Genomic DNA, 12,627 nt, shown 5'->3' with positions numbered 1-12,627 from the left:
ATGGAACCATTTGAATCATTTTGGAGAAAAGTATAGACTATAGATTGACATCTTAGAGGCCATTGAGAGGGAAGAACCAATCAGAGAAGTTTGATCAGTGAGGGAAACTTAATGTCATTTTTCTAGTGTAAATCGCCCCCTTAATTTGCCCCATTTTCCCCCAATATAATAATGTTTGTTATCAGTTTTACTCTTTGTTTCTCGCTTTCACACTCTTTTTCTTGCTAGATTGAACTCTCGAGTTGATTTCTCATTGTGCAAAACAAGAATTGGAACACTGCAGATTGCTTTGCCCTGCTGAAGCTGCCTCTGATAGCCAAAGAGCCATGTCGTTTATGAAGGGTGATTTGCTTACGAGAACAAGAAAGCTTGTGAAGGGGTTGCCCATGGCCGAGCCTATTTGGCTTAAAGCCATGGAACAGTAAGTGCCATGTGGCATGAGCATATTCCTTATCATGTACATTCAGAGATGTGAGCCAAAATACGTGAATGTGATCGTATATTCTTTCATAAATTTGATGTGTACAACATCTTGAGGTCCATATGAAGGTTTTGAGGTTTAAAGTGGCTGACCCAGCTGTTGAGTGTATCCGAGGTTGTTCCTCCTTGGTATGTGACAACCTTGGCCATAGATATTTGCTCAAGCTGGTGGTTTAGCCTTTAGACGGATTAGGAGATCCGCAAATCAAGTGGTTCATCAGGTTGCAGATCTTCCTTTGAAAGGCTCTTTGCCTTGACCTTGAAGATCTGTTCCTCCTTGTTTCTTGTTTTTTTCCTATATGTAGAGATGTTTCTGTTGCTTTGTAACCCTAGTGGAAAATTTCTGTTATGAAAAAGAGAAAAAAGTTGTTGAGGGTGGGTTGGGGATCAACAAATTGAGGGTCACAATTACATAAATATTTCTCAAAATATGGAGGTGTTATAAAAAAAATAACCGGATGTCTGGACCAACATGCATGCACTTCAACTAATTCTGGGGCCCGGAGTGCTTGCGACCAAAGATAGTATTCCTGGGTGTCTAGCCCGAAGCGTAGGGCTCTCAAGTCGGTTGCAGAATAACTCGGTAAGACTGAGATCGATCCAGAGGGAGCGGTTTATCGGAGTGAATTGCTTAATCGGTCTAAGTGGTGGTTTGTAGCTGTAGGTAGCCAACCCTTGATTTTTGGTGATTGTTTTGGTGAATTCTAGATTAAGCTAAAATTATGGTTGCAAGTATTTAAATGATAGGCTCGGCCAAGGGTTTACACCACCTATAACCTAAATAATTCAATATTCTCACTAATTTACACAATCAAGTACCACTGGTATTTTGTGTGCTCGACCGGAAGATTATGCTAAGTGTGATTGAATTTCTCTATAGAGTTGGTCGAACCCTCAAAAGGACAGCGACCCAGTATTATGCGTGCTAGAATTGACTGTCAACGCATTAGCAAAGGCTTAACACTTTTGAGTTTCGAATCGATTAAAGGAGAAATTCGACTACACATTCACATACAATTAATTTTAACAGTGAGAATTATTGAATTACTTAGGCCATAGGATGGTATTCACCCCAGGGCAGAGCCTATAACGACTACCCTTCCATTGACAAAGGACTTGCCAAGGAAAAGTTAAAAACTACTAAAAACATAATTACTTATTATTTACGCGAATATGAAAGATCGATACTAGTGCGTGCCAGAAAGGTGTTTACAACAGAGGTAAGCCAAAGGCGTTCCGTTCTCAACCTTTAAGGGATTCGCACTAATATTAACCTTAGATTTAAATTTAGTGTGAGAAACAACCGAGTACTTTGCGAATACTCACAACCAAACCTCAATCTTTACTTTTTAAGAATTTAAACTAAAAACTAAACAGTCTAACAACTTGGGAAGAAATTGAAAGAAAAATTATAAAACTACAATCTTATTCCAGGCAACAAATATTACAATAATACTTACAAGGGCCAAGCCCCTGAATGCATCTGAAAAGTATTAAGAGAATGTTCTGATACTTAGACAAAAGGAGGGACAGAGTAATTTTAGAGTGAGAAGACTCTCACACTCTAGCCTTGAAACAAGAAATAAGACTGAAGGAAATATCTGACAACTATCTATCTTATTGCTCTTGGAATTTTTTTCCCAACTCCGGGTTTCTTTTGGCTGCTACCCATATATATACAAAGCTGAGAGGGTGAGTCGACCGAGAGTTGAAGCAAAATGATCCAGTGTGGCGCACACATGAGACTTTGAGAAATGGATCAATGGCTGAGATCAAGGCCATACATGATTGAACGCTCCGGGTGCCAACTGCCAACACATGGCATTGAAAGTTGAATTCTTATCCTTGCCGAATTAAAAGCTTTGTCTCCTGATGATTGAATTTGTTCCGTGTGAGAGTTGAGAGCTGGACAAGATAATTATCCAGTGTGGCATGCGCATGTGAGAGATAGAGAGTAACGGTGCAGATTAAAACATGGAATGATCCGACGCATGAGGAAATGCCACACGGTTGAACACTTGACTTCAGAATGTACAAAAGCATTTTTCTCCACTTCCTTTTCTGCCGCATTTAAACCCATTGACAATTGGATCAGAATTGTGGAAATTGTCGTCTCAATTGCACTATTAATAAATTCACTTTAGACTATTCCAACTTCTGAACCCAACCGACATTAGAAACCCCTTCAAAAGCCTTGAATCATACAGGAGCAAGCCATGGACCGCGTCATTTGTGCTCGCGCGAGTGGTTGGGCCAAATTGGATATCAATAGAAACATTTTATCTTAAATTATTTGAAATCAGGAGAAACATACCTTACGCGCAATATCATCTAAAATATTCAACAATAAACATAATTATATAGAAAATGAGATATATTAAGCACAATAATATACAATATTGTGTGCTCATCATGGAGCTCTGAAGGTAACGACTAGGCATAACCTCCAGTAGCCCTAAGGTTTGGAATATTTGGCCTCCGTGGGAATGGAACCAAGGTTTGGAATGTTTGGCCTCCGTGGAAATGGAACGTGTGAACTCATGAAGAAACACTTATTGCTTTCTCACAACCACTTGGCCAAACCCCTTGGGGTTGGTGTTATAACTTATAACATGCTATAGTGGAAAATTTTAAAGCTTTCCTACAAATACAGAGCCACCTGCCAAAAATGTTACTTACAATAGCGCGGTTCCAAATTCAATACCTTATTGTGCATTAGATATAAATTTGTGTCTTATATTGTTTATTTACATTTGATTTTTGACTAAAAATCTGCTACTTTTTGTGTGCTTCATTAAGTTCTTACCAAGTCAAATCAAATTTATTCCCAATGGTAATCGTGCTGCTGCGGTTAGCATTTTGTTAGACTATAAGTTAGACTGAGAGCTTTCTCTAATAGTTGTAACAAATGGTGTCATTTAGGGCCCCACCAGTGTCATTTCCTCGTGCTGATGGCAAGGTCACGCAAATGATTATATGTAAAGAAGTTCTTCCAGAAGCATACAGATTCTAAATATGAAGATTCTATCAAGTAATGCGCTGCTGCTATGGATTTGTGCGTAGGTACATTTATTTATTCTATGCTACATCTAGCACAGAATTCTTGTATTTTCTGTTACATCAAGCCTCTAAAATGAATGCCCCATTGGAATCAGCTCATAAACTTGGTTCTGCACTCTGCAGCAACTAATTGGGCTATATTACTTTACCCCGCTCAAACCCCACCCCCCAGGGAAATATAAATAAATAGGCCTGGACTAAGAGAAAATTGCTAGTGCGTACATTTTATTTTATGTTGTGATTAAGGGATTCAAAACATTGGCTAAATAAAGGAGATCGTTGATTCATTATTGAAGAGAATCCCATAGCATGTGCGAAAGTGGAAAATGGAAGGAAGATTTGTGATCTTGTAAGATTCCTTGTTCTGGTTTGTGTGTGTGTGTGGTATATGCATCTCAAAGTTAAATATAGTCTCTTGGAACTCTCAACTTGCAAGAATTTTCTGAATTAAGCTACTTTTGGGGATGTGGTTTCATGGATGTCATCTTGATGCTAAGCTAAAGCCATAATTTGATAACGTTTAGAAATGTTAATGTAACCAACTTGTATATGTAGAAACTTTATATCCATCTCATAACCAATTGGCAATGAGTGAAGAGGTCCCAAATGTTATTAAACGATCACCCATTCCACTCCCAAGCAATGTGGGATTCTATTTCCTTAACATGTAGAAACTTTATATCCATCTCATAACCAATTGGCAATGAGTGAAGAGGTCCCAAATGTTATTAAACGATCACCCATTCCACTCCCAAGCAATGTGGGATTCTATTTCCTTAACATCACCCCTCACGTGCAGCCACGTTTGAGGTCTGTCACGTGTGGCCACTTTATGGGTCCTATCATCGTGCAGCCTTTTCGCTGGTCCGTCATCGCGGGGTGTAGATTGTGAATTTTATAAAATATGGGGTGAAACGGGTTCCGTTCTGATACCATGTAGAAACTTTATATCCATCTCATAACCAATTGGCAATGAGTGGAGAGGTCTCATATGTTATTAAGTGATCACCCATTCCACTTCCAAGCAATGTGGGATTCTACATGGTATCAGAGCGGGGCCCGTTCCACCCCACATTTTAAAAATTAACAATCCACACTCCACGATGACAGACCAGCACAAAGGCTGCACGATGATAGGACCCAAAAAGTGGCCACACGTGACAGACCTCAAATGCGGCTGCACGTGAGGGGGGATGTTAAGGAAATAGAATCCCACATTGCTTGGAAGTGGAATGGGTGATCACTTAATAACATATGGGACCTCTCCACTCATTGCCAATTGGTTATGAGATGGATATAAAGTTTCTACATGGTATCAGAGCGGGACCCGTTTCACCCCACATTTTAAAAATTAACAATCCACACCCCACGATGACAGACCAGCACAAAGGCTGCACGATGATAGGACCCAAAAAGTGGCCACACGTGACAGACCTCAAATGCGGCTGCACGTGAGTGGGGATGTTAAGGAAATAGAATCCCACATTGCTTGGGAGTGGAATGGGTGATCATTTAATAACATCTGGGACCTCTCCACTCATTGCCAATTGATTTTGAGATGGACATAAAATTTCTACAGTATAGACATTGAATGTCGACATTGGATGGCATGAAGCTCTTTGGCACAATTGTGTTGCCATTAACTGGTGGAAGATTCAAGTATAACGTCACATTTGTCTTTTGTTCCGACAGTTTCTGTGGATTTGATCCTACTCCAGCCCGTGAATTTGGTTGTCGGGTGCTTGACCTAAAGGAGCAGGGTGTTGGTGAGGAGGAAGCTATGGCAGTGGCTGATGTACGTATTCCACTTCTTAAATTCTTAAATTATAGTTGTCAAAAATCATGGATTGAAATTGATTTTCTCTAATCATGAATCGAGTCATAAAATATTCGGTCAGATTTTTCAATATACTGTATCGAAAAAACTCATCTCTGCCTTTGATATTAGTAACAATAGTTAGACGATTGTAAATATGAAATTTAGGCTTACAAAATTGGAAAATCAATTTTTCCATGAATCGTTGATCAAATGGGGAGCTGAACCGTAATGCGTACAAATTTGACAACTAATATAAGTCTGAATCTGAATTACATTATATCTGTCTTTTACAAATCATGCTGTAAATCTAAAAACATGTTTTTTTGTTTTTAATCAGATGGAATATCGGGCAGAAAAGAAGGCTAAAAGAAGGCATATGCACGTCTGAAGAAAATCGCACGACTTCAAGGAAAGAGACCTCCTCCCAACCCCTACCCTAGTGCTATCAAAGCGATACAGGCTGAAGAGAGGCCATTCGTGCGTGCCCGTTTCTTTGATAAGAAGATACTCCAAATTGTAGAGAAGATGAAAGAGGAGAGGGCGGCTGAAATGCAAGACAGAATGGGTGGTAGAATGCCATGATAATGTAGACATATAGAGTTGTCCTTTGTTCTTTTTGAAGTGGAATTCTCTTGATGTCTACTGCTAGTGATCTGTTTCCCTGGATTTTGGTCGGAGTCTGTTCACTTATTTTTGTTCAATTACCTTCTAAAGCAAAATGAGCTTGGAGTTACATTAACGGAGACCAGATTTAAAGTAGCTCCCACGAATGCCTTGAAATATTCTTCTATCTTATCTTTGCATGAATGAAAAATCTTTGAAGGAAGGGAATCAGCTACTGATTTGGTTGAATACAACTACGAAGCGCTGGCCTCTATCACTGGGGGATTCAGTGAAGAAAACTTTATTGGGAATACTCTATATGGAAAAGTGTTCCGGGGAAAAATTCAACAGGTTTGGAGACACAAGAGGTCATGGTCAAGATATGGGTAGACTGTATGAGACTTGCAACTACTCCAGAACGTCAAAAACCTAGATTTGATGTATGTAGCTGAAAGGACTTATTTGATTGAGTTGGCTATTCTTTTCATGGAGTTAGCTATTATTTTTGCGGGTTTTCATCATCTTACAATACGATTCATGTATGCAGAATGAAATCAAGTTGCTGACAAATTCAGACCTGAAAGGGCATCCAAACTTGGTGAAGTTAATAGGATTTTGCTGTGAAACTGAACGTTTGGGAGTCGTATATGAGCTAAAACCGCTGGATACATTAGAGAAACTAATTATTCACGGTGACCTAATTGCATTTCCTATCCATTCTTGACCCATGAAAATGTTTTTTTTTTTAGTCAGATATTGTTGATTTGGCCAAAAAAAAAAGAAAATCAATTGATGATAGATAATTGTCAAGTCAAAGAGACATTGGCTAGAATCTAGAAAATATAGTCACGTTCGGTATTGTATTGTATGGTAACCAGTCGTTTTTTATTTATAGATGACTTTACATGGCTTGCACGAATCAAGGTAGCCCTCGAATTTGCATGTATCCTAGAATGTTTGCGTGATCAACAACTCTTGCATCGGAGTATCAGCGCAGCTCATTTAATGATTGACCAGGTGAGCCTTCGTGACTTATACTAACAACGTTCATCGAGAGCTTGTAGGGCAAGTTGATTGTACTAGCCCTAATTGTGATCTTGCTTGCAGGCTTTCAGTCCAAGATTATTCGACTTCGCTATGCTTGTTGGTGGAGGTTTTGGTGAAATTCCTGATATTAGGTACCATGTATATGGAATCGGGAGTCATGGTTACGTTGATCCACTTATCTGTTTGACAGGTTTGCATCTTAATGTTATTTGCATACTTTTTACTTGAACCCAGGAACATCAATGCAACTTTTATTTTTTTGACTTCTTAATTCCGTCTTTGTACAAGTTTACAGAATTGTGGAGTAGATTATGGATATGAATATGGTTAAAGGAAAGTATTATTCCAAACTTTATTTAATTGATATGGACCCTCTGTTGGGGTGCTTGGTTATATTTTGAAGTAAATTGGACAAGAGAGTGGGAAAGGATGAGTGAGAGATGTTATAAGGAGGAGTTGTGAAAGGCTTTTAGTAGATTTTCATTACACAAAATGAGTACAACAAGGCTCTATTTATAGAGCACTTCTACCAACCTACACTTCTCTAGAATTGTCTAGAGATAAGCACATGTGCTTAATTTCATGAAAGATCTCCCATCTTCTAGAATCATCTAATTCTACCCATGTGCATAAATACAATTATTACTTCTACACACTTCTAATACAATTATTACTTCCACACACTTCTAATTATTTTTAACTTAGACACTTATTCTACATTATTCTAGAAGATTACAAATTACATTTTTTTTAACACTCCTCCTTAATTTGTAATCTTCATGATCTCTTGAAATTGAGAGAATTTATCTGCTGCCACTGCTTTGGTCATTATGTCAGCTAGCTGCTCCTTCGTGTTGATGAACTCAAGCTGAATTTCTCCTTTCTGCACTAAGTCTCTGATAAAGTGATGTCGGAGCTCAATGTGCTTTGTCCTGCCATGAAAGACTGGATTTTTGCTCATTGCTATGGCTGACATATTATCGCAGTAGATGACTGCAGGGCCTTCTTCTTTATGCTCCATATCAGAAAGTATTCTTCTGAGCCATACAGCTTCACATGCTGCATCTGTTGCTGCAATATATTCTGCTTCTGCTGAGGACAAGGCAATTGTCTTTTGTTTTTTGGAATTCCAAGATATAATTTTAGTTCCCAAGCAAAATACTTGGCCAGATGTGCTCTTTCGATCGTCAATTGATCCGGCCCAATCACTATCGGTGTAGCCAATAAGCTTGCAGTCATTCTCTTTTGTATACTTGATGCCAAATTTCTTCGTCCCTTAGAGATAACGGAGGATCCGCTTGGTTGCTGCATAGTGTAGCTTGCTCGGCTCGTGCATAAATCTCGAGATAAGATTTACAGAATACACAATATCAGGCCTTGTATGAGTGAGATAGTTTAGCGATCCAACCAATCTTCGATAGGCCGTAGCATCGACCTTCTCCGCTCCATCATTTAATTGCAACTTCTCATTTAAAGAGAGGGGTGTAGAGACTGGTTTACAGTCGCTCATGCGGAATTTCTTTAATAAGTCTTCAAGATATTTTTCTTGAGAGATAAAAATCTCTCCTTTAGACTGCCTTACTTGAATGCCGAGAAAATATCTCATAAGGCCTAGATCTGTCATCTCATATTCCTTCATCATAGCATTTTTAAATTCATCGAGCATTGCTACATTGGTGCCTGTGTAGATTAAATCATCAACATAAAGGCAAACAATGAGAAAATCTTGCGTACCTCCTTTTTTGACATATAAGGATGGTTCACTTTGGCTTCTTTGAAATCCGCTTTGACAGAAGTACTTGTCAATATTGCTATTCCAAGCTCGCGGTGCTTGCTTCAAGCCGTAGAGGGCCTTCCGAAGTCGATACACTTTGCCTTCTTTTCCTTTGACTGTATAGCCTTGTGGTTGCTCCACGTAAACCTCTTCTTCTAGTTCACCATTGAGAAAAGCAGATTTAACATCGAGCTGATATACGGGAAGCTCGTGATGTGCTGCCAAGGCAAGAACTGTTCTGATGGTCTCCATGCGAGCGACAGGAGCAAATGTTTCATTGAAATCCACTCCAGGCTGCTGTGAGTAGCCTTTTGCTACTAAGCGTGCTTTGTGCTTCTGGATTGATCCATCTTCTTTGTATTTTGTCTTATAGACCCATTTGAGTCCGATTACGTCCTTTCCTTTTGGTAGCTCCACAAGATCCCACGTGTGATTTTTCTCGATAGTTGCAATTTCTTCATTCATTGCTTTTAGCCAAATTTCTTCTTTTGCTGCTTCCTCAAAATTATGTGGTTCACAAGTGAAGAAGGCAAAATCACAAGAATCATATATATCTCGTAAAGAACGTACCTTTCTTATTGGATTGAGATCATCCGACGATGAGCTCTCTGGATTGGTTCGTGGGCTTTGATTTGGACCTGGGTCTGGAGTCAAAGCTTCTTGCTCATGTCCTGCATTATCAGCCTCAAAAAGCTTTGGCTCTTGGAAGGAATTGTCCTCCCACTTCCACGCCGCAGCTTCATCAAATATTACATCTCGAGAAATAGTAAATTTATTTGTGTTTGGATTATAGAGACGATAGCCCTTGGATTCGTCACTATATCCGATGAAAATATATTTCTCCCCTTTTTCGTCAAATTTTTCCCTTTTCTCTGAGGGAACTAATGCATATGCAATGCATCCAAAAATCTTTAGAAAATTTACCCGAGGCTTCTCTTTGCTCCACGCCTCATATGGTGTCTTGTTTCGAACTGCCTTAGTGGGAGAACGGTTGAGGATGAAAACAGCAGTATTGACAGCTTCGGCCCAGAATGTGTTAGGAAGCCCTTTGCCTTTAAGCATGCTCCGTGCCATCTCTGCAATTGTCCGGTTCTTTCGTTCTGCCACTCCATTTTGTTGAGGTGTTTTCCGGATTGTAAGTTGCCTCTTGATTCCTTTTTCCTGGCAATAGTCCATGAATGGAGTGTAGATGAATTCGCCACCACGATCTGTCCGAAGTGTCTTTATTTGTCTTCCGCTTTGTCTCTCCACCAAGGCTTGAAATTTGAGGAATACAGAGAAAGCTTCTGATTTTTTGTCAAGGATGTATAGCCACATCATCCTTGTATAGTCATCAACAAAGAGGAGAAAATATCTTTTTCCACCAAGAGATGGTGTTCTGGTAGGGCCAAAAATATCAGAATGCACCAATTCCAAAGGCGCTTTAGCTCTCCAAGCGAACTTTGGAAATGGTAGTCTATGCATTTTTCCATATATACATCCCTCACAAACTTTATCAATTTTATCAATATTTGGTAGCCCTTTCACCATATTTTTCTCCTTTAGTAATCTCATGCCCTTGTAATTTAAGTGGCCATATCTTAGATGCCACAAATATGAGTCATCAATTTTTTCTCCTTTAAGGGCAAAATTTTCATTAAGTGGCATTATTAACGGAAAAACTTTATTTGGAGTCATTTTGACTGTTGCCACTTTAAAATTTTTCTTTTTGTCAATGATGGTGCACTCATCACTATCAAAGTTAAGTGCATAGCCTTTTTGCAGTAATTGCCCCACGCTTAATAAGTTTTGAGTAAGCCCCGGAACATAAAAGACATCAGAAATTAGTCTTTTGTTACCTCCCTTGGTATATACGGCAATAACTCCTTTTCCTTCGATATTCTGCAGCTTTCCATCTCCGAGCTTCACTTGTGAAGAAACTTTATCATCCAGCTGCACAAACTTTTTACGATCGCCTGTCATATGATTACTGCATCCACTATCCAAATACCAAATGTTATCTGACTCTTGTTGAGCATTCATGCAAGAGAATAGGTGTTCAGCTTCATTTTCTTCTGAAAAATTAGCTTTGTTTTTTTCTTGATTGAACCAGCAATCTCGATCAGAATGATTAGAAACCTTGCATCTCTTGCATTTAAATCTGCAATCTTTGGATGCATGATTAGATTTTTTGCAAATAATGCAAGAAGAGTTAGAGTTACCGCCATTAGGATTTCTCTGATTGTCGTATCCTTTTCCTTTGTTCCGAGCTTGAAATGCATTTTGGCCTCCCCGTCTTTGTCCGTTCATGCCTCCTCCTCGAGATGAGCCCTTCTCTTGATCTTCTTGATTCTTTCCTCCAAAATTGATTTTGCTTTGAAATGCTTGCTCCAATGATTGATTTGTGAACCTGCTCATTCTTTGTTCATGGGCCTCGAGAGAACTCATTAGTTCATGTCGAGTAAGTTTAGACAAATCCTTGGATTCTTCAATAGCGGCTACAACATGTTCAAACTTTGGAGGCAAACTCCTAAGAACCTTTTCAACGATTCTTTTATCCGGAAGGGTATCTCCATAACTTCGAATTTGATTGATAATTCCAGCAACTCGGGAAAAGAACGTTTGAACGGATTCATTTTCCTTCATTGCTAGATTATCAAAGTCTCTCCAAAGTGTTTGAAGTTTAATGGAGATAACCCTATCATAACCTTGATATTCAATTTTTAATGTCTCCCATGCTTCTTTTGAAGTTTTTGCACCCATAATTCGTGGAAAGATAGATTTGCTTACCCCACGTTGAATGTTGAGGAGGGCCAAAGCATCTCTCTTCTTGTTCTCCTTGAATTTCTTCTTCCTTGCTTCCGTCCAAGTTGCTTCTTCTTCGGCATGTGCCGGTGCCTCGTATCCGCTTTCAACAAGATCCCACAATTCTTGTGAGACAAATAAAGTATGCATTTGGATGCTCCAATAGTCATAGTTCTCTCCCTCAAATATAGGGATGAGATTTTGTGCATAGTTGAAAGTGGAAGAGTTGGTCTCCATGGTGGATGAAAGAAGGACAAGGATGGCTCGGTTAAACTTGGCTCTGATACCAAAATTGTTGGGGTGCTTGGTTATATTTTGAAGTAAATTGGACAAGAGAGTGGGAAAGGATGAGTGAGAGATGTTATAAGGAGGAGTTGTGAAAGGCTTTTAGTAGATTTTCATTACACAAAATGAGTACAACAAGGCTCTATTTATAGAGCACTTCTACCAACCTACACTTCTCTAGAATTGTCTAGAGATAAGCACATGTGCTTAATTTCATGAAAGATCTCCCATCTTCTAGAATCATCTAATTCTACCCATGTGCATAAATACAATTATTACTTCTACACACTTCTAATACAATTATTACTTCCACACACTTCTAATTATTTTTAACTTAGACACTTATTCTACATTATTCTAGAAGATTACAAATTACATTTTTTTTAACACCCTCATCTCCAAGGGTTGGTTTTTTCAATGATTCTCCGCATGATGGAGGACTGATGTGTTCAGGTGAAATTCTAGTTAGACAGTTTACTATTGACACGAAAGAACTCCGCACAAGTTACTTTGTTTGAAATTAGTGGGTTATCACTTTTAGTTTTTGAGTATATCAATGTTGCCCTATTGTTTGGCATTGACACTTGTATCGTAGGGAATATGCTAATTAACACTCTAAGTTGGTCCTATTCTTTTTATGTTCTATAGACTTGTTTCTCTATTCATACTTTCAGCCGATGAGGATGAGGATGAAAATTGAATTTGCATTTTCAATCTATGCATCTTCATTTCAGAGTATTAAGTTTTAAAGAAGTTTTAACATATCAGATGAGGC

General features: G+C 38.8%; 1 protein-coding gene and 1 pseudogene across 1 annotated transcript; both read left to right on the top strand.

The window, feature by feature from the left end:
• The first annotated feature begins 272 nt into the window (after positions 1 to 272).
• LOC131315673 (uncharacterized) lies at positions 273 to 6,038 on the top strand (annotated as a pseudogene).
• A 136-nt stretch (positions 6,039 to 6,174) lies between these two features.
• Positions 6,175 to 7,343, top strand: LOC131315671 (probable serine/threonine-protein kinase PBL3). The gene is made up of 4 exons (XM_058344859.1): positions 6,175 to 6,402; positions 6,510 to 6,654; positions 6,858 to 6,979; positions 7,070 to 7,343. The coding sequence occupies exons 1-4, from the start codon at positions 6,334 to 6,336 to the stop codon at positions 7,235 to 7,237; spliced, it is 504 nt and encodes a 167-aa protein (XP_058200842.1). The 5' UTR covers positions 6,175 to 6,333; the 3' UTR covers positions 7,238 to 7,343.
• Positions 7,344 to 12,627: the final 5,284 nt, after the last annotated feature.

Source organism: Rhododendron vialii, chromosome 2a, assembly GCF_030253575.1.
Source record: "Rhododendron vialii isolate Sample 1 chromosome 2a, ASM3025357v1".
NCBI classification, from domain to species: domain Eukaryota; kingdom Viridiplantae; phylum Streptophyta; class Magnoliopsida; order Ericales; family Ericaceae; genus Rhododendron; species Rhododendron vialii.
The sequence above is the reverse complement of the archived record's forward strand: the minus strand, read 5'-3'. Positions and strand labels throughout refer to the sequence as shown.